At 41.9% G+C, this 22,615-nt stretch overlaps 1 protein-coding gene and 1 pseudogene across 2 annotated transcripts in view; one reads left to right on the forward strand and one right to left on the reverse strand.

Annotated features, from left to right (window-relative positions):
- Positions 1 to 1,866: 1,866 nt before the first annotated feature.
- NDEL1 (nudE neurodevelopment protein 1 like 1) overlaps positions 1,867 to 22,615 on the forward strand; it is a 30,086-nt gene continuing 9,337 nt past the window's right edge. Inside the window, exons 1-7 of one of the 2 annotated variants that reach the window (XM_066364855.1) lie at positions 1,867 to 2,027; positions 10,638 to 10,735; positions 12,379 to 12,532; positions 13,600 to 13,748; positions 15,433 to 15,569; positions 19,174 to 19,341; positions 20,321 to 20,412. In XM_066364855.1, coding sequence (XP_066220952.1) covers positions 10,650 to 10,735; positions 12,379 to 12,532; positions 13,600 to 13,748; positions 15,433 to 15,569; positions 19,174 to 19,341; positions 20,321 to 20,412 — 786 coding nt within the window. In that variant the 5' untranslated portion in view covers positions 1,867 to 2,027; positions 10,638 to 10,649. The remainder of the gene's footprint in view (positions 2,028 to 10,637; positions 10,736 to 12,378; positions 12,533 to 13,599; positions 13,749 to 15,432; positions 15,570 to 19,173; positions 19,342 to 20,320; positions 20,413 to 22,615) is intronic. The other variant, XM_066364854.1, reaches the window with a different exon arrangement.
- Positions 2,568 to 6,213, reverse strand: LOC136392385 (bifunctional methylenetetrahydrofolate dehydrogenase/cyclohydrolase, mitochondrial pseudogene; annotated as a pseudogene).

Below are 22,615 nucleotides of genomic sequence, written 5' to 3' on the forward strand. Positions count from 1 at the left end.
ATGAAGAAGATAATTTCAGCCTCACAAGTCGCTTGTGAGATTGGGGGAGGTAACTTATATAAAGCACTTAGTACTATGCTCTATCCAGGTAATTGCTCGTTATTATTAATAGTCCTCCTTCTTGAGCAGCAGTAAAGTAGTGATTAATAGTGTGTCTTCTGGCGTTAGACAGTCCAGACTAGGTAAGTTTGAATCTTGGGTCCTCTTTTTTTTCCTCGTTGAGTGACCCTGGGCAACTTTATCTTGTTGATAAAGTTTCCTCATTTATAAAATGGGAATAATAACAGGACCTATCTCACAGGGTCACTGTGAGGACGAAATTATGCAAACCAAGCATTTAGCACAATTGCCAGTACATACAGATGACACAACAAAAGTGAACCACTCATTATTCTTATCGTGATCTTTTCAACCCTATATCCTTCAGAGTCTAGCTCAAGGTGCCACCCTGCCCACAAACCCCATTAATGACTTCTCTGATCTCCATTGATTTGGATTATCTCTTACAATCCATTTTGCCTCATTTCTGTTTATGACCATGTCTTCAAAAAGACAACTGGACCTCCCAGACTTACCTTGCTCTCACCCTGAGGCCTGTCTTAGACATCATCATCGTGTCCAAAAACGCCACAAATCCAATCGCAAGAGAACTGACATCAGAGAAGTGCATTGCACATTACACGGCAAAAGTTGCTAAAAATGTTTTAAAAACAGCTCTATTACTTCCAGTTTCCACTTCCCTTTCTGAGCTACCCAACCCCTTTTCTTTCTATAAGCCCCGCAGGAGGAATATGTATAGTATATCAAATAGATTTCAGTCCTTGAGGGCTCCAGGGGGCTGAACAAACACACATTTATATAAATAAATAGCCTGACCAGGCGGTGGCACAGTGGACAGTGTCAGACTGGGATACGGAAGACCCAGGTTCGAGACCCCAAGGTCGCCAGCTTGAGCGCGGGCTCATCTGGTTTGAACAAAGCTCACCAGCTTGGACCCAAGGTCACTGGCTCAAGCAAGGGGTTACTCGGTCTGCTGAAGGCCCATAGTCAGTCAAGGCACATATGAAAAAGCAAACAATGAACAACTAAGGTGTCGCAGTGTGCAATGAAAAACTAATGATTGATGCTTCTCATCTCTCCGTTCCGTCTGTCTGTCCCTGTCTATCCCTCACTGACTCTCTCTCTGTCTCTGTAAAAAGATAAAATTAAATAAAAAACATATAAATAAATATTCGCTTATAAATGTGTAAAAAGTATATACATATATATATATATTTATATTCCCATTGTGCTCTCAAGGAATCCATTCATTCGACAAATAGCTGACTGCCCACTTTTTTTCCGGACCAAGGTATGTTTGGATAAGCATTAAGAGGTTCTAACTCTCATGAAACTTAATCTTAATTGAGGAACACAAGAAGAAATATGAGATTTCAGCCACAGGAAGTGCCCTAAAAACAACGTCGGTCTCGGTGAGAGTGATGAGGGGGGACCAGAATACCCCTGGTTTCTACTCCGTGGTCGGGGCGGCCTGGGAGGTGAGATCTGAGCCAATATTCACTGTATAAACGGGAACAGTAGACACTTTAAGGACCCTGGTGGCTGAAAAACTGGGAGGCTGTTTCTCACCCATGGTGGCGACATTCCCCGAACAGCAGAGCGTTTTAGCGGGGACACCGAATGCCGAATCCTCGCACACCACGGTGTCGGGGGCTCGCCGCCAGGCTGACGTCAGTACGTCGGCCCGCCCGGTCCCCTGTGACGCTATCCTTCCCACAGTCCCGCCCCGGCGGCCCGCACGCCGGCGCGCGCGCATGCGCGGAGCCCTGTCCCCGTGCGTCACAGAATGGCCTCGGACACCTGGGCGGTCCCTGACGTGTCGGGGAGGAGCCGAGCGCGGAGGGACGCGGAGTGGAGCTCAAGGCTGCGGAGGGGACCGGAGCCGAGCTGTAGGGCGGGCTGGTCAGGCCGGCGGAGTGGAGACGTCGGTCGGGTGGTGGCGAACATGCGCTTTTGAGACATTGGAGGTGAGCGTGCGGTGCCGGGCCGCTCAGAGGGGGCCGGGCCGGGCCGGCAGCGCCCACCGAGGCCTGCCCCTGGGGAGGCTGCGGGGCCCTGGAGCTGTCTGCGGGCCCCCGGGCCGAACCTGGGCCGGGTTCTGGGGCGGTCAGCCTCGGGGCAACTGTTCCAACCGTTCTAACTGTCCCCCCTCCCGCTGGCCGCCCTGGTCCGAGGTGTGGTCCACTAGGGCCGCCTGCACGGGAGCGAGCCCGGTGGCCTTCGGAAGATGTGCCCGCGGTCGGGGGTGGGGTGAGGGGTGGCGTGGATGGAGGCCGGGACGTGGCACCGTGGGCCTGGGCGCTGGTGGCGCAAGGACTGGCTCTTTTGGAGTGGCAGCCCGACCGAGCGTGCCGACCTTCTCCCCGCCCCTTCCCCCTGAAAGCCCTGCGGCTGGAGGGGCTGCTCGGCGCCGGCTTGCATTGGAGCTCGCTTCGCTTCACCCGTGGAGGCTAGATCGGAAGCGGTCACCCCTTCTGGACTTCAGAGAAGTGTCACCAGACGGGTTTGGGTTGCTTGTGCTCGCCTCTTTTTTTTTTTTTTTTTTTTTACTAGCAAGCAGCGAAGTAACCTTTAAGTTCTGCGAAGCAAGGAAAGAAGGACGGTCCTTTCACGACAGCCTCTTCCCACGTTTTAGAATACTTGTCTCTTCTGAACCTCATCCTCTGGTGGCTGTTCCCGATCGTTATCGCCATGTGACGGATCGGGAAATTGAGCCTGGGTGGGGTGGAAGTTATTGAGGGATTTATACTATGGATTCTACCAACTTGTGATTGGGTTCGCTTGGGTCAGAATTTATGTCTCTAGGCTCGGAGTTAGGGGATTTTTGGGGGTGGGATTTTTATACTCTTCTTAGCTACAAAGCAAAGGAGAAAATTTGACTTGCCAAAAATATACCAGAAGCTAGTAGAAGACTTATTCAAATATATGTATTTCAGCAGACACACCAAGGATAAGAAATGCTACTTAGTTCCAAGAAGGATCCTTCTCTGAAACATGTTTACTGGTTGCTGGTTAATTGATGACAAATTGTGTTCTTAATCCATTACGAAATAGGGTAATGACTCTACTGAATCGTGAACTTGTTGGTATCATATTAAATCATGGGTTAAAGAGAAGAAGTAAAGGGGAACCGAATAAGATATCGCTACTGAATTGTTATTAGTACTGTACTTAAAATTGGAGAGCATAAGGACCAGAGAAAACTTGGCTAGCCCTGGTTAGAGGTTGACCTCGTCCAGACAGAAGTTGCTAAATCGAACAAAGCTGTTTTAAAAAAATTTTGTTTTGACTCTTAAATTGAAGTTGGATAAAGAAGACTTAAAATATGTAGAAACCTCAGTGGAAACTTAGAGCTTGCTTTCATGACATCCGTAAAACTTTTATTTTCATTTTAAACTATGTTGAGGTAAATTTGGTTACTTAAAGCTTAAAATTACTTCTGATATACATTTCTGAGCACTTCATAAGGCAGACAGAAGAAGTTTGATAGCCAGGACCAAATGAGAGTTCTTATTTATGATTGACTCTGTAAAGTTAAACATTCTGTAAATGTCACCTTTGGGAGAAGTGGAAGAATTTTGGTAAAAAGGCATGTATTACCTACAGCAGCGATTTTTAACCCGTGTGCTACAAGAATTTTTAAAACATGCAATACCTGACTATTTAGTAAGCGGCACTGACCTCTTTTCCTTTAGAGTGTCAAATAAAAAAATGACAGCAGTCAACACAACCATAGCTATTGGTATGAATGAATCAAAATACCTATTTTATTTTGTCAAATAGGCAAAAAGTGTATTTTCTGGTGCTGTAGAATTTTAGTAAACAGTTTATGTATGCCATGAGATGAAAAAGGTTGAAAATTGCTGACCTACAGTGAGGTCCAAAAGAATTTACAACTTCATTAGTGAATTCTACAACTATTAACAAGACAATATCATATAAAATGGATTTTCTTACCATTGCACAAAGAGAAGTTTCTTGTAAATACAGTATTTTGGACAGGCCATTTTATACCCAAATGAGTTGATCTGTCAGTTGCTAGATACCTGAAGGTCATATACAGTATGATAATGCCCCATGTAAAAGTTATTATACTTTAGAGATTCATAACTCTATCCATATGAGAAATGGTACTGAGGGAGGTTCTGGGTAGCAGAGGGGAGAACGTAATTACCTGCCTTCGTTTCAGCTACAGAAGATTACGGATGTATCATGAAAACTTTTTTTAAAGCAGTCTAGTTTTCCACTTGATTAACTTTTATAGCCTTAAGGGCTCTAGTTACATGGTTTCGAATAACACAGTGTTCACACACTGTAACTTGAAGCAAACTGAACAGACTGTCTTTGCAGCCCCTGAAAAGGTCTTTTGAATATCCACAGCTGTAGCAAACTTTTGTCATTTGTAAAAAATTAAATTTTTAGAAAATGTAAGTCTGGTAAATAAAATTGGAGTAATAAAGCTGAATACTGTCAGTTAAAGAAGCCCTAAAAATGAGGTGGGACCGCATAACTTTTTCCTTAGTTTTTAATCTGGCTGTTCAAGACTTCCAAAAAAGGTTGAGAAGTGTTTTCAGCAATGGTGGTATCACTGGAATATGCATATAATTTCTGGAAGTGATTGATTTTAAGGGATTATTTATATGTTATAAAATTCGAAATGTTTTTTTCCTCTTAGAAGTGTTTTATTAAAAAATAACCCCAAAAGGTTTGGACCCTAAAGTGAGTATGAACTCTTATTGGAATAGCACTTGAATGCAAGCCTAGAAAAGGCAAAATTATAACTGAATTGATCTGTCAAAGTAAGCAGCCATTCTCAATGTGACAGTGTCCCCCATGTTAATAACTAGGTTAATGGCTTCTCTAATGGCTAGATTACAGGACCCAGCATGATAGTGCACGTTCTCTGGTGAGGTACTGCAGACCTGGGTATGCAAACATCCACCATTTAAACGTTCAGTAATTACAAAGCATCGTTTAAAACCATGTCAGCAGAATAAATGAAAAATACTGCATTTCTGTTGGCCTGTTTTGCCTCGAACTGGCTTGGAGTACTGTTCGTGACACAGAAAACCTAATCGTTAATTAGGTGCCACTACGAGCTCCTTAGAATTCCGTATTCCCCATCTTCAAGCCTCAGCACCTTTGCGGCAGCAGTAATGGGATTCTTCATTATCATCACCGCTGTCATGGGATCAACGCCGCCAGGGACTGGAGTGATGTAACCAGCTTTCTTCTGGACTCTGTCAAAATCCATGTCTCTGACCAACTTCAGTTTAGCAGTGACGGGATCTTGACTTTTTATTCCCACATCAAGGATGATTGCTCCTTCCTTGATCATTTCTGCAGTGGCCAGATTTGGAATGCCTTCATTGGAGACCACAATATCTGTAAGAATTGTGTTTCTTCAGCTGCTCTTTGGGAGTGTGTGGACATATTGAAACAATGATACCAGGACATTCCCTCTGCCTCATTCATATGCAGTAACATCGCAACCGGCATTCCAACATTTTTTGACCTTCTAACTACAACTGCATTCTTCCCTAGGGTTGGCACGCTAGTTCTCTTAATTTCCCACATACCCCTCGGGTAGCTGGTAGCACGGAATAAGTACTGGGCCAGACGCATTCGCCCTGCCTTAATTCCATGAACGCCAGCCACCTCCTTGTCTAGCTAAGCAGCAGGGAAGATTTTCCATCGGTGTGCTCCGGAAGCAGCCGCTGAACCAGGAGGCCGTCTACATTATCATCATCACTGTTTATTGATCAAATTCAGCAGTGGTTATGTTACTCTGCGATTGAAGCTGCTTTCACAGGGGTCTCCCTGTTGATTCCCACGTCAGCAGCGGCCGTGCTTCTGGAGAGGATGTAGGAGGGACTTGAAGGATGCTCACCCAGCAGCACTGTGCTCAGGCGTGGCTGTTTGTTGCCTGATGCCACCCCCTCTTCCACCTCCTGCCACATTTCCAGCTTGATCTGCTTGGCAAGTCTCCTTCCAGAGTGACAGCGACTTCATTTCGAATTGCTGAGAGTGGAAGGGATGGTGGTGGAGGTGGCAGTTCTGTGCAGGCCTGGGCAAGTAGGTGGCCGGCGTGGACACGAGGGAGGCAGCAGTCCTTGGCCACGCTGATGCTGGCGCTGGGAGAGCCCAAAGCATGTTGATTTTGGGTTCAGATATGAAAGGTCCACTACTGAACTGCCAGTTTTTTATGATTTAATGAAGTTTATCTGCTTGTACTATGTGCCAAGCCCTGTACTGAGTGAGTACTTTACAAATATTAACTTACTTAAATCTTCATAGCCACCCTATTTTAGTTACTAGCCTCATTGTACAGGTGAGCAGGGAGGGCACTGAGTGGTTAAGTAACGTGCCCAAGGTTAAGTAGTGAGGAGGGCAGTCACGCCGAGTCGAGCCCAGGCCGTTGGGCTTAAGGGTCCTGGTTCTTAACCACTGTGTTGTGCTGCTCCTACCACTTGTTCCCTGATTAAATGTTTTTAATTTGTTTATTCTGGAAAAGAGGATGGTCATTTTAGTGAAAGGTTTCTGGCGTAGGTTATAATACTGTTTCAGGGACCAGTAAGCAAGTTGTAAAAGGAGCCTGCTAACTAGAAAAACTGTCAACATTTCGTCCACATAAGATTTGGCAAGAAAATAAGAGAAGTGTGTATGAAAAAAACATTTAAATAATTTAGCTAGAGTTTGACACTGCAGTAAATAGTTAATAAAGAGGATACAAGAAATAGAACTGGATTCGTACATAAAAGGATATTTAAAATCTGAGTCACTAGGGCACTCTGATGGAAAAGTTGGTAGTGGTATTAAGAATATGGCCCTATTTAAGAACCAGAAATCAGGGACAAATGGATACTTTATAGTACAGCAAGACGTGTGAACAATGAGATTCCTCAGGGAACAATACTTAGCTAAACTCTCTTCAGAGTAATATCTGCTGGTTGGTCCTCTGATACTGTAATAATGGATCAATAACAACAGCAGAAATCAGCCTCACACAGAAACGTTTCAAACTGGGCATGAGAATGATAACATTTATAGATAAAAACAACCCTAACTCTATTTGTAGAAAGATTGACTCCATATTGAAATATATTCAAATAAATGTTAAATGCCACAAAGGGATCTAAGTAGTCATTATGGCCTTCCATAAGGACACTGGCCTACGAACCACACACTCACTAATAATAACAGGAGGGTACTGAAAACCTAAGAGGAAAAGTCCCCTACCCATAAATAAAATGTTTAAATACTGACATATCACCACTCAACTCCAGAAAGGTACATATGTAATCTAGAGCAGGTCCAAAGCATGATTGTGAAAATATTGAAGGGACTGAGATGGCTGCTAAGTGAATATAAGCTAAAAAGATACATATGCACTTTAAGAAGATCAAGGCTGAGCAGTATTATCATCAGAGTCTACAAAATTAGAAAGGCATAAAAAAGAATACAGCTTGTTCAAAAATCCTAGACCCTTACAGGGCAGCAACACACAAAACTTATGGTATATTTAAACCAAAAGTAGGATATTCACTGATGGCTGTAACATGGAACTTACCTCAGTTGCATTCAATAATATAAAATCAGTAATTTAAAAAATGGTTTATAGCCTGACCAGGCTGTGGCGCAGTGGGTAGAGCTTCAGACTGGGATGTGGAGGACCCAGGTTCGAGACCCCAAGGCCGCCAGCTTGAGCACAGGCCCATCTGGTTTGAGCAAGGCTCACCAGCTTGAGTCCAAGGTCGCTGGCTTGAGCAAGGGGTCACTCCATCTGCTGTAATCCCCCCTGCCCCCGTCAAGGCACATGTGAGAAATCAATCAATGAACAACTAAGGAGCTGCAACACAGAATTGATGTTTCTCATCTCTCTCCCTTCCTGTCTGTCTGTCCCTGTCTGTCCCTCTCTCTAACTCTCTCTGTCTCTGCCACACACACACACACACACACACACACACACACACACACACACACACGTTTATGTAAGTATTACTGAACTCAAGGGATTCCCTGTGTGGGTGCTTTATTCAAGAATGAGATGTGGTCCTCACAAGGTAGTTTTATTTACTTGCAGCAAGTGAAGGAGATGAGACTCACAGCCAAAGCTCTGTCTCCCTGTCCCCCCAGAAAAGTGGCTTAGCCATTGCTTATATATGTACACTGTATGGTCAGTGACATGTTGATTTCTTCTTTGCAGTTGGCCCCACCTATCAGGTTGGATTCCCATCAGATTTATCCTGTTTACAGCTGCAACTGCAAAATACTATGCTTTATTTTAGCATTTAACAAGAAGTAACATTTAGAACTGCCTAGACCTTGAGACCCTTGTCCTGTTTAACATAAAGGTCAGGATTTTATTCTACTGCACTTTGATTTCTCTGCTTCTGCTGCTGTTTTACTTATTGACACAAGAGTGATGTACTTTTCCACAACCTCAGATTTATCTGGTTCCCAGTCATGCTATCATCTGCATATTATGTGGGATTCCTCATTTTTCCTGGAGCCATCCGTCTGGCTGAGTTACTCTGGGTCTGCTGAACGAGGCTTCATCATTGGGACCTTTCTTCTTTGCAGTCCTGGGTTGGAGCCATTATTTCTTGTACTCTGTGCTGTCCTGGTCTTGGTTTTCTCTTTTTTTGTAACTGTCTCAGGAAGTGTTTAGGAGGTAACTCTCCTGAGTTCTTATATGAGAAAAAAAATTCATTTCCTGAATTATCTGTCCTCTCTGTTCAGTAGGTCCTAGGATTTTCTTCTTTTGTTTTCTTTTTTTAGTGGGATAGACAGACAGATAGGGAGGGAGAGATGAGAAGTATCAATTCATAGTTGTGGCACTTTTAGTTGTTCATTGATTGCTTTCACATATTGCTTTGACCTGGGAGCTCCAGCCTAGCTAGTGGCCACTTGCTCAAGCCTGTCACCTTGGTCTCTAGCCAGTGACCTTGGGCTTCAAGCCAGTGACCATGGGGTTGTGTCTGTGATCCCATGCTCAAGCTGGTGACTTTGGGGTTTCAAACCTGGGTCCTCAGCTTCCCAGGTCAACACTATCCACTGTACTACTGCTTGGTCAGGTGGTCCTAGGACTTTCTTATTCGTACTACTGGGTTTTCTCATTTGTCTGATGGTTCTTAGTTGTCCATATTTAAGATTGAAATGTTAGGTAGCAAATGTGCTGTAATATCTCCAAGGCTCTCCCCAGCAAGTCCCGTCAGCTCTCTAGTCTTTGTTGTGGAACCTATACTGAACTTTATAAGTAACTGTGAATATGGCTTGGTATACATCAGGCTGATAGTTTTGTCTAGCTGAGAACGATGTTTTATAATCCTGATTTAATACATAGTGGTACATTGTGAAGTAGAAAAAACTACTCACAAACCTTTTTGCTTACTTCATCCTGAAATAAGCATTTAGATCAGCTGTTCTCAACCTGTGGGTCGCCCACAGGTTGAGAATAGCTGATCTAAATGTTAATGAAGTAAAGTGATATTTTGAAAGTAAAGAGGGAATAATGAAAGATTATAAGTCAGTTCAAATATTTGTTGGATTTCTGGTGTGTTCCATGTTTCTAGTGATGCATTTATAAATAAGTTCTTGCCCTCCAAGAACTAGCTGGAGAGACTTAACCTTTCATTTTTCTCTGTTTCCTGAGGGCGGAAAAGGCTTTCTGGAACAGATGGCAGCTATGTTTTAAAGTATAAGTAGGACCTTTACAAATAAATGTACAAGGAAGGGAGAGTCATTCCAGGTAGAGAAAACATTTAGAACTGAACCAGAATGGTGTATTAAGACAATTTTGAATAATATAGCCTGTGGAGGGGGTTGTAGAAGGTAAGACTCCTACAGAACTTTGTTTCTTGAAGTTAAGCATGAATCTAGAGGGAGCTCAATGTCTTTGGTATTTCATTTGTCCTTGACAATCAATTGTGAGTTTTAGGGAGTCAGTCCAAATGCAAGGTTAATTCAATAAGTATTTTTTTCTCCCCTCTCTGAACGCTGTGGGAGATGAACCAAGGAGAAAGGCTCTGGTGTTGGAGGATTAGTGGATTTAATGGTGGAAGCTTTGGACTAGAAAGATAATTAACAGGAAGGTTTTAGAAATGTAGTAATAGTAAATTATTGGGAATGTGGTTCTGATGTCCCAGTATGATCACTTGACATGAGTTTTCAAGCAGGTATTTTGAAGCAGTTATACAACAGAGAAGGGCATGAAGTAGCATCAGCTCTGACAATAAGTTTATTTCTGTCAACTGATTCCCAGAATCAGGCTGGAACCCTGTGTGCAGGATGATTCTATAGGGCCAATTCACCAGAACCTAGGGCTGTGACCAAAAGTGCTTTATACCAGAGAACTTTGTTGATCACCTATCATGACCTCATCCATGATATTGGTGGTCCCCAGGAGTGGTGCAGGGACGTGATTCATGTGCCTCAGTTACGATAAAGAGTTAACCACTCTTAGAAGCTTTCACATTTAACTCCTGCCAAAATGTTGCAGGTTGGTGTTATCCCAGATTTTATACTTAGATTCCCATGTTCTCTGATAATTTATGTTTGTTTTTAATATTTTACAGGCTTTCTTAATCATGGATGGTGAAGATATACCAGATTTTTCAAATTTGAAGGAGGAAACTGCTTATTGGAAGGAACTGTCCTTAAAGTATAAACAAAGGTAACATTGAACAGCATTCTAAACATAGGGGAGGGATTTGGCATACACCTTTTCTAGCATGTGCATTTATTTTTAACATAAAGCTAAAATTAGAGTTTCAGTTTTTGGATAGGGATTTTAGAAATAGTCATAATATTGCTTGTATTTAAATAGTACAAAAATGCTATAAATCCTCATATTACTGAAATTATTAAAGTAGTAAGGAAACGTAGTGTCATTTGTGATTTTCCCCCTGGTAGCCTACCTCCTCTTACGCGTGTCGCTCCATTGGCCGTCCTTGGCCTGCTGCGTGTGCGCCGGTCCTGCCTCAGCCCCTCGGCCTTGCGAAGGTCCCGATAGGCTGTCTGGGGCTTTCTGTCCGCAGACGGGGATTCTCCTCAGGCAAGCGTTCCCATGTCTGGAGCAAGAAAGTGTTGAGGAAGAGGGGAAGGGAAGAGCATTTGACAAAACCTCAATGATCTTAATTAGCAGGGGAACTTTTACATTATCTTTGAGCACCAAAACTTGTCTTAAATTTCTTTTAATGGAATTTTTCTAAAATATATATACATTTTCCTGCTTTGGTTAACAGTTTTCTAAGTCTTTTATTGCTGGTTCATTGTTATTATGGAAGCCGGTTATAGAAGGTTTGTGTCTGAGAGGTTCCTCCTTGTATTTCCATAGATGCCTGAGTAGGCTGGGGAGGCCGACAGCCCCTTCTCAGAATAATGCTTTTAAATGTGTAGAATTAAATAATAGAATTGCAAAGGACACCAATTATATTGAAAAACTTATCTACATATTAAACTAATGTATGGTAGAGTAGTACGTGCTTCTTTATTAACACATTAAATGAGGAAGAGCCGGCATGCATGTATAAAATATGCGTCTTTTTGGGGCCTAGAATCATTTATTTATTTTTTTGGATCTGTCATTTTTTGTTTTCTAATTTTTAAACTTTATATAGAAATTTAAATGTAATGCGGTGGCATTGATCACTAAGAGTACATAGGTTTCAGGTAAATATTTCTTTTTTTTTTTTTTTGGTATTTTTCTGAAGCTGGAAACGGGGAGAGACAGTCAGACAGACCCCCACATGCGCCCAACCGGCGGGATCTACCCAGCACGCCCACCAGGGGCGAAGCTCTGCCCACCAGGGGCGATGCTCTGCCCCTCTGGGGCGTGGCTCTGCCGCAACCAGAGCCACTCTAGCGCCTGGGGCAGAGGCCAAGGAGCCATCCCCAGCGCCCGGGCCATCTTTGCTCCAATGGAGCCCTGGCTGCGGGAGGGGAAGAGAGAGACAGAGAGGAAGGAGGGGTGGGGGTAGAGAAGCAAATGGTCGCTTCTCCTAAGTGCCCTGGCCGGGAATCGAACCCGGGTCCCCCGCATGCCAGGCTGACGCTCTACCGCTGAACCAACCGGCCAGGGCTTCAGGTAAATATTTCTATAGCATTTGAACTGTTGATTGTGTTGTGGGTGTAACTCATTCTCCTTGAGGTTCGAATACAGAGTAAGAGATGTAAAACAGATGGTCGTTACTGTTCAGCGTATCTTATTATAACATAGCATCTCGGCAGAAATTCTTGAATTGCTATAGAACGATCGCCAAGATGATCCTTATGGTTGCTACTACAACTCCTTTTTCCCACTTTGTTTCTGATCAGCTTCCAGGAGGCTCGGGATGAGCTAGTTGAATTTCAGGAGGGAAGCAGAGAATTAGAAGCCGAGTTGGAAGCACAATTAGTACAAGCTGAACAAAGGAATAGAGACTTGCAAGCTGATAACCAAAGACTAAAGTATGAGGTGGAGGCATTAAAGGTAATTGTGGCGGTGGTAGCTCTGCTGTCTAATGAACTGGGTCTCACTGAAATGAGAAATGTATTTTCTTTAAGAGGAGCTTAAGAGCAGCAGCTAGCAAAATAATGTAAAAAGAGTCTTAAAGTCTATTTTTGACAAACTTTTCTTTCCTGGAACAGAGGGAGAGGTAATTTAGAGTTTAGGAGTTCACTTAGCAATTCTGTAGCTGTCAGTTTTTAACTAACATGTTTCTAGCTATAATTTTGTAGTTCCTATAATTTTCAGAAGCTGCCTGATTACTTGTTTTGACACATTGCTTCATTCTGTGGCACTTTAAAATTATATCTATATGAAATATACACATTTATTTTATTATTGTTCATAGTCCCTTTAGTTTTGGAGTTTAGTTTGGATTTTAAAATTGCCTTCTCATATTTTAGCCTTGGTCAGATAGCTCGGTAGAGCATCGTCTCCAAGCGCAGGGGTTGCGGTTCAATTCCTGGTAGGGCACATACGGAGCATATCGATGTTCCTCTCTCTCCACCTTCCTCTCTCGCTAAAATCAATAAATAAAAATAAAAAGACATTTTCAGGAGTAAAAGGATTAGCTGTTTTGCTGCTCTTAACCCCTGCTTAGCCAAATGCTTTGAGACTTCAGCAGTTGGGTTTGGGGAAGGTGGGGTGGGCCAGGAAGGGGCGGGACTCGGAACTGTCGGTCTCCTTCCTTGTGCCCACCCGGAGCTGCCTCAGCCCGAGAACCCAGAGGTTCTCCTGCCACGCTTGGGGCTTTTGAGGCAACGGTTTCATTATTTTACTTCTTTTCTGAGAGATTATTACTAGTTTTCTGAGAGGAGTATGGTTGACCATTTAAACTTTATATGAGTGAAGGCACTTGGAATGAATGTGTAATTGTTTTTAAATTCTGTAAAAAGGAGAAGGGTACCATCAACTTGGACTGTGAGTGACTTCCTTAGATTTTTCCAACCCTACCTTGGGTTGCATCTTTTATTAAAGAAAACTCTTAATTTCTTAAATTATAGAGACATCTATGTCAATGACGATCTTTTCCTCTGTCCCCGCGCCTTCAGGAGAAACTGGAACATCAGTATGCACAGAGCTACAAGCAGGTCTCTGTGTTGGAAGACGACCTGAGTCAGACGCGGGCCATTAAGGAGCAGCTGCACAAGTATGTGAGGGAGCTGGAGCAGGCCAACGACGACCTGGAGCGGGCCAAGAGGTGACTGCTGACGTCCGTCACAGGACCCTTGGGCGGTCGGTGGTTGAAGTGTGTGTCTCTCCATTCAGCCTGCCACCTAGATTGCAGTCCTAGGACCCTTCCTTTTGGGGCTTATTATATTGAAATGAACCAAAACCCTTACCTCCCTCTGTAATGCCCTTTCCAAGCTTTTCTTTCCATTAAACCCTCCTTTCACGGACCGGGGCTGTTTCTGTCGGCTTTTCTAACACACTCACCTCTGTCCTTCCCTCTCTGTCCCCGGTGCCCACGCTTTCGGTAGGTCCTCGCATCTTCTACCTGGATTCTCTTATCTCCTAGCTAACCTGTCAACGTTTCACTCCTTTTATTCTCTTTTGTTTTAGTACTGACGAATTTTCTCAAAATTGTTGCTTTCATTATGACTTGGCTGAATATTACTGATTTGGGCTGGCTATTACTATTGCCAAACTTTCATATATCTATAACTTAGCTGTTTCTTAACCATTCCAAGTTTAATTCCTCTTACTTTATTTCTATTGCTTAATTATCTGGTAGTTCTTTCATTAATATTTGAGTGACTCTTAAATGTCTGCCATGATGCTAGACTTGAGGATACAAAGATAAACAGGTTATTGCCCTTGGGTGTGACAGGTATGGACATTCCATATGATAAATACTTTAGTGAAAAGAATGTACACGTTGCTCCAGGGCGCAGAGCAGGGAGCGGCTAAAGTACCCTGGGAGGATTGAGGAAGCCTAACCTACCAGGAGCAATTGAAGTTGACCAGGTGAAGAGAGATGCAGCGGTATAGAGGCGGGAAAGGGTGTGAGGTCGTAATACTGCACGTTGACTGCGATATACAGCTACCTGGCTGAACTAGATGAGACTGGAACCTGGTGAAGGCCAGGTTGTGAACAGCCTTGTGTGCAGTGTTTGATAGTCCATAGGCAGTGGGGGCCTAAGAACTATTTTAAACAAAGGAGTAATATCAGATTGTGATTTGAGAACATAATACCGAAGAATTGGAATAGAGAGGAAGAGATATTAAAGACCATTTGGGATAATCCAGGTGATGGGTGGAGAATTGAGCCACGACGGAAGATTGAAGGAGAGCAAATGGAATCGAGAGGCGTTTAGACAGTTGACAGGGCTTGGTAATACTGGACCTGGCATGACAAGCCCTGACTTGGGGTTGGGGAATTTCCTACCTGTAGCCGATAGCATCTAGCAAGTACATTGTGATGTTTGTTGAATAAAGGAGTAAGATAAGAAATGCAGAGAGAAGAAAAGGGTTGGTAGCAAGAAAGTAAATAAAGTGGGACCTGGGCCTTTGTGTTTTAAACAAATTCTTAGTTAATTTTTACATGCTCTAAAACTACTGAAAAGTTATCCTGAAGATATGTAAACTTGATTGTATTGTGTTTAAAGTCCAGTGGGGAGATAGATATACATTGTACAATAAGTGGCCTTTCTTTAAGGAACTTGAAAGAATTTAGATGGGAATTTAAGAGAAAAGAATATATTTAGTGGCCCTACATGATAGGAGCGACACTAAAAGCCACCAGAGATCAGAGGGAGTGAGATCATTCTCTTTCAACTGGGCCAGGCTTTCTAGGTCAGAAAATGATGAGATAAACTGACACTTTCCTTCTGTATTATCTATTTGCACAGTATTTAATTCATGGATTCTAATTTATTTTTTAGGGCAACAATAGTTTCACTGGAAGACTTTGAACAAAGGCTAAATCAGGCCATTGAACGAAATGCATTTTTAGAAAGTGAACTTGATGAAAAGGAATCTTTGTTGGTCTCTGTACAGAGGTTAAAGGATGAAGCAAGAGGTAAAAGTTATAACCTACGCTAAACCTTCCTGTCCCTAAGCCAGAGTTCTAAGCTAGCTTCAGGGTCAGTTTGTTCAAGTTATGCATTTCTATACTTTGTCAGATTCTATTCTAAGTGCTTTTATTCTGTCAATTTACTACCTACATCATCAATTCTAAGACGGTAGGTATTATTATCCCTATTTTCTAGGTCATAATCTGAGGCACAGAGAATTTGCATTTTGTCCAAAGTCTTACAGCTTGGCAGTTGGGATTTAAGTCCTGGCCTGTTTTCCAAAGCCTTACTGCTATCACTGTGCATATACTGCTTGCTTAATTTGGGTTTCCTTTTTGCTTCTACCAGAATAATTTTGTTATGCACATAATAATATATGTGCACATATGCTGTCTACATATTATACATCTAGTGAATGCATATAGTGAATAGATTCTTAGAAGTGGCAAAGGATATGAATGTTTTTAAGGGTCATAAAAGACACTGATAAATTACTTTTTTGATAAGTTGGTATATTTACACTCCCTGTGACAATTGAGAATGTCCTCCTCACACTTTTCTTTATAATTCTCCTTTCCTCTTTTTGAAAAATAAATGGTAGAATATAGAATATTACAAAGAAGAAAATAAAAATCAATGCCAATTCCTTTATCTTGAGAAAATACACTAAATTTGGTGTGTTTCTTTCCAGTTTTTCCCATGAGAATACACACCTGGATATTTGTATATGTATATATAGTTGGGACCACACTCTGTGTACACATATATATCTTTTGTGTCCTCCCTTTTTTTACTTCTTAATATAGTGATTGTAGTTCATGTCATTAAAATCTTTTAAAATGGGGTTTTAAAAATTTTGTATAATATTTATTATATATATATTTATTTGATAAGTCCTTTATTGTTGGTGGCTAATTTTTTGCTATCAATAGTGCTATGAATAGGATTCTTGTACTTAATATATAGGAATTCCTTTGATAATTTCTTTAGAATAGATTCTTAGAAGTGGCAAAGGATATGAATGTTTTTAAGGGTCATAAAAGACACTGATAAATTACTTTTTTGATAAATTGATATATTTACACTCCCTGTGGCAATGATTGAGAATATCCTCCTTACACTATGAATTAAGCATTGTGAATAATAAAGATAGATGTAAAAATTATTTAAAAATCCATTTGAGCCTGACTGACCTGAGACGCTGAGGTTCCAGATTCAAAACCCCAAGGTCTCCGGCTTGAGTGGCTCATCCGGCTTGAGCACGTGATTGCCAGCTTGAGTGTGGGATTATGGATGTGATCCCATTGTTGCTGGCTTGAGCAAGGGGTCACTGGCTCAGTTGGAGCCTCCCAGTCAAGGCATGTATAAGAAACAATCAATGAACAACTAAAGTGCCACAACTGTGAGTTGCTGCAGCTTTTCTCTCTCTCTTCCTGTTTCTGTCTCTCATTAAAACAAAAATAAAAAATCCATTTGAAAGTTGGTATCTCATTTTTTAAAAACTTGTAGTTCTTTGATTACTGCTTGTAAAACTTTCAGTCCAGTGTTTAAAAATATTATTTTCACGCCTTTTTTTATTCTTTTTTTTTTTTTTTTTGTATTTTTCCGAAGCTGGAAACGGGGAGGCAGTCAGACAGACTCCCACATGCGCCTGACCGGGATCCACCCGGCATGCCCACCAGGGGGCGATGCTCTGCCCATCTTGGGGCGTCGCTCTGCTGCAATCAGAGCCATTCTAGTGCCTGAGGCAGAGGCCACAGAGCCATCCTCAGCGCCCGGGCAAACTTTGCTCCAGTGGAGCCTTGGCTGCGGAAGGGGAAGAGAGAGACAGAGAGGAAGGAGAGGGGGTGGGATGGAGAAGCAGATGGGTGCTTCTCCTGTATGCCCTGGCCGGGAATCGAACCCGGGACTCCTGCACACCAGGCTGACGCTCTACCACTGAGCCAACCGGCCAGGGCCATTCACGCCTTTTTTTTTTTTTAATTTTTTCTATTAATTTTTTAATTTTTATTTTTTTACAGAGACAGAGAGAGACTCAGAGAGAAGGATAGACAGGGACGGAGAGAGATGAGAAGCATCAATCATCAGTTTTTCTTTTTTTCTTTTGCATTTTTCTGAAGCTGGAAACGGGGAGGCAGTCAGACAGACTCCCACATGCGCCTGACCGGGATCCACCGGGCACGCCCACCAGGGGGCGATGCTCTGCCCATCCAGGGCATCGCTCTGTCGTGACCAGAGCCACTCTAGTGCCTGGGGCAGAGGCCAAGGAGCCATCCCCAGCGCCCGGGCCATCTTTTGCTCCAATGGAGCCTCGGCTGCGGGAGGGGAAGAGAGAGACAGAGAGGAAGGAGAGGGGGAGGGGTGGAGAAGCAGATGGGCGCCTCCCTGTGTGCCCTGGCCGGGAATCGAACCCGGGACTTCTGCACGCCAGGCTGACGCTCTACCACTGAGCCAACCGGCCAGGGCCCACACCTTTTTTTTAAAAGAACTTCATCTGAAGAACTTCTTATCATTTATATAATGTATAAAATATTATTTCTGTATTTTATTTATTCATTTATTTACAATTGTGGTCAAAGCACAGAATTTACCATCTTAACCATTTTTAAGTATACAGTTCAGTAGTGTTAACTATATTCACATTGTTATGGAACATCTCTAGAATTATATATTGAAAAATTGAAACCATACCCGTTGAACGACTCCCCACTCCCCCCTTTCCTCAGCCCTGGCAACCACAATTCTTTCTGTTGCTATGAGTGTGACTATAGATACTTCATATAAGTGAAATCATACAGTGTTTATCTTTTTTGTGACTTGCTTATTTCACTTAGCATAATATCCTAAAGGTTCATCCTTATTGTGGTATGTGACAGAACTTCCTTCCATTATAAGGCTGAGTAATATTCCCTTGTATATCTTGACCATATATTTTGATTCATTTATCTGTGGATGAACACGTGGGTTGCTTCCACCTCTTGGCTGTTGTGAATAATGCTGCACTGAACATGGATGAGCAGATATCTGAGATCTTTGAGTTCTCTTAGCTATATACCCAGAAGTGGGATAACTTTGTATCCATTTTTAAAAATAAGCAAATATTCTATAGGTCATTTGCATAACTGGAAAAGAAGATGTAATTTTTGGGTTGAAAATTCAACTTTGAAAGTAAGAAAAAATTTATAACTATTCTGACTTTCTGAAGCAAAATATTTCATAGAGACAATCAATTTAAAAAACCCTAACCCATTTAAAATGATAAAAATGCGCTTTATTGGTTTGCAGCGATCCCCAAACTACATCATTTCAAATAAAAGCAAATGAGTTGGTAAAGAATACTTTTGTGTCGTACATGCTCACTCTGGACTCTGCTCTGTTTCTTTTTGCATATGGGCGTAGATAACGGTTCTCTTAGTTTATAGCATTTTTAAATTCTAGAAGATCATTTAGACAGTTGGGTTCTCGTTTACTCCCCTAGAAATAAAAATATTGTTAATATTTAAGAAATAGTAATTTAGAAAGACTGTCTTTATGGCATTTTAGATGTGACTTTGCTTTATGTATTTGCTTCCTCTAGTGAGTAATTACTACCTTTGCAACATTTTACAGATTTAAGACAAGAACTAGCAGTTCGGGAAAGACAACAGGAAGTCACCAGGAAGTCGGCTCCCAGTTCCCCCACGCTGGACTGTGAAAAGATGGATTCTGCTGTCCAAGCCTCGCTTTCTTTGCCTGCCACTCCTGTTGGCAAAGGAACAGAGAATAGTTTTCCAAAAGGTTTGTATGTCTTTTCTCTTTGAACCTATGGTAGATTACCAATGTAAGAGGGTTTGCTGATGAAGCAGGCATTGCTAAGATTTAAGCAATAATTTCAGTTTAGAAGCTGGTTAAATCTAGCAGTGTGAAGGAGGAATCGCGCTCCTAGGCCACACACACACAGGAAACAGTGAGAATGATGGCTGCATGTAAGACACGAGCAGCTTACAAAGGTTTTACAAAATTGAAGGTTTTTAAGAAAAGTTTATTTTTATTATAGCAGTGTAAAAAAATTTTAAGGAAACCATTAGGAAAAAATATGGGAACCATTTTTAATAATTCTGAGGGAAGGGAGCCTTTGGCTTCCTCCCCAAACAAAGATTATAAGATAAATGTCACGCGGAGAAGTACAACATATATAAGAGAAAGGGTGAACATCTATACTGTATTGTGCCCTTGCGAGTTGATGAAAGGGAAGACAACCCAGTAGAAAAAAGTGCATAGGATAAACATAATTTCTAGAGGAGATTCAAATGAATAGTTATTAAGGAGAATAAACACAGTGACTATCAAACTGACAAAGAAAAAAAAGTCTAGTATTACTGAGGATTCCACCATATAAGTTGCTGATATTGACATAACCTTTTTTAGAGAGCATTTTGGTGGTCAGTATCTGTTAAGGTGAAAAAAAGGGGCATATCATATCCTCTGACCCAGCAGTTCTATTTATAGGAATCTGTTCTTCAGAAATGCTCCTCTGGATGTTTTAAGGATATATGTCCTTTTAGCATTATTTGTAATGATGCAAAATTGGATATAATCTAAATATCCACCAATTGGAGAATGGTTCAGCATATTTATGGTACCTCCACTTTATACTTTATCTGTAGTTTAGAATACTAACTATATTGATTTTTTTTTCACATTGCGTGTATATGCTTTGTAATAACAGGAAAACCCAAAATGCATGTATAATTACTCCTGTTTAATTTTTCTCTAGTGATACCAAACGGTTTTGGAACCAGTCCACTAACTCCTTCAGCTAGGATATCAGCACTAAACATTGTGGGGGATCTCTTACGGAAAGTAGGGGTAAGCATTCAATCATTTATCACTAGGTGTTTCAGTTGCCAAGGTACTGAATTATTTCTTAATTAGGAACGAGGAAAGAAAAAGGGGTCCCTTCCTGTGGTAAGGGCTATAACTAAGCACGTTGTAGGGTGCTGCCCCCCTGCCCCCCTCGGATTTCTCTTCCTTATGTACTCTTGGACGAGTGCTGCCTTGTTCCTGGACCCCAAGTTGTCATTTCTTTGCTCTTTATACGTTTTCTTTAGTACATAAGTCAGTTATTCAGAAATGGTGCATGAAAGTTGAATTTGGAGTCCTTGCGTGGTCTACTTATTTAGCTGGCAGTCTGTCTCCCAGGACGTCATCAAACTCTGGTCTGCTTATCTGCCATCTCCTGCGTGCTTTTATGAATACTTTGTTTCCTACTTCTTTGCGTGACTCTGTCCGCCGACTAGAGCTACTTGGAAGCCTCGTCCCCGCTCTTGTGTCCTCTTCCACTGAGAAGTCAAGGCCATCTGATTTAATGTTTTGTCCCTTTCCTTCTTTTAGTATTCTCTCTTTATTCTATTTGTAGCTAGTCTTTTATCTGTTTCAGTGATAAAGGTATCATATTCCTGCCACGGCTAATTTTGTCCCTCCTGCTTTGGGTCCCGTCCCTTCCCGCCTTCTCATCTTTGTGTCTCCTGTGTCTCAGACCTTGACTCTGTGTATCTTAATATTTGTGTGTAATATTTATATATTACATATTATATACGTACTTTTTTAATCTTAGAAAGCAAAAATAAAAGCTATTTTCTTTTATCCTTCATCTTTTGTTAGCCATCATCCTATTTTCTTCCCTTTGTAGCCAAGCTTTTTGAAAGTATGTCTTCATATATTATTAGCATTTTTGACTGCATACATGGTTGCCTTGACAGTCTGGTCTGGTCTCTGTCCCTGGTCACTCCATTGACATTGTTCATTGATGATTTCAGTGCTGTCAAACACAGTGGGTGCTGTTTTGCTATCATTTTGCTTGCAGCATTCACCAGCAGCCTTTTTTTTAAGAACGCGTTCTTTCCTCTGCTCCGATGCTGTGTCGTGTCTGCTTCCTGTCTTCCTGCCCATTCCTCTTTGTCCTCTGTTGGGTCTAAACTGCTCACCCTTTCACTGCGGGCTTTATTTGGAGCTGTGTCCTTAATTTCCTGATCTTGATTCACAACTATGATTTTGTCTACTACCTGGTATAGGTATCTTCTAAGTCGTGGTTTCTAGACCACTTCATTCCCAGTTCTGGCCTTCGGATGTCTCACTGATGTCACAGACACTACTTCTGCCCACTATGTGATAGATGCTCAGCACATATTTGAATGAATGAATGTCTTGAACATAATGAAATTAATGGCTCTCAGTTTTTACTATGTGTGTGTACATTTAACAAGTTGCAATGCTTATTCAAAGCTTTTCTGGCAAGGTCATTACCTCCCTTCTGTCTGTCATTTTATGAGGTCGTTGAACTTTTGCTGTAGGAAATGAGAAGGGAAAGAAGCGTGTCTGTTTTCACTGCTGTTTCTTAACAGATTGTATTGAAATTATAGGGGGAGGATTTTCAGAATGCATATGTTATCTGGATTTCATTTATGCGTTCCTAATCCCTTAGTGTCATGGATAATAGGAATGGACCGGTTTTTGCCTTTTTTTCTTTTTTTGGCTGTGTAGAGTGGTTGGAGTTGGTCCGAGAGTTTATGGGAAAGAAGGAATTGGTGATACGTGTATGTGATAGAAATAGACAAGGCTCTCCTGTTCTCTTCATGTCATCTGTAGAGCCTGGCCCTGGCCAGGTGTTGTGACAGGTGCTTAAGGAGGGCCCAGTTTAGAGGCACATGCTGAAGGCCTGGTGTCATTTTCAAGTGAATTATTTAATTACAAAGGGCATCAGGCATTTACACTGTTCTGGGAAATAGAATAGTCTTTAACTTCATATGAGGTGTTGTAAATGCTCTTTTCCATTTAGATGCATTAGAATGAACTCAGCTGAAATGCTGTGGAAAGAATTGGCTGCTTTAAAAAATTCTCCAGTGATTTTATAGAGTTTAAACTTTAGAGAGTTTGCTTCCAAAACAGCCCTCCTCCACACACGCTAACCCACACCCACCTCTAACTAATCAACAGACAAAACAGTCCACCACTCAGAAAGACATGGAGGATGGGGTCCCGGGACCGTCTGCGTGGGCACGGTTTTCTGTGT

Source organism: Saccopteryx leptura, chromosome 2, assembly GCF_036850995.1.
Source record: "Saccopteryx leptura isolate mSacLep1 chromosome 2, mSacLep1_pri_phased_curated, whole genome shotgun sequence".
Lineage (NCBI taxonomy): Eukaryota > Metazoa > Chordata > Mammalia > Chiroptera > Emballonuridae > Saccopteryx > Saccopteryx leptura.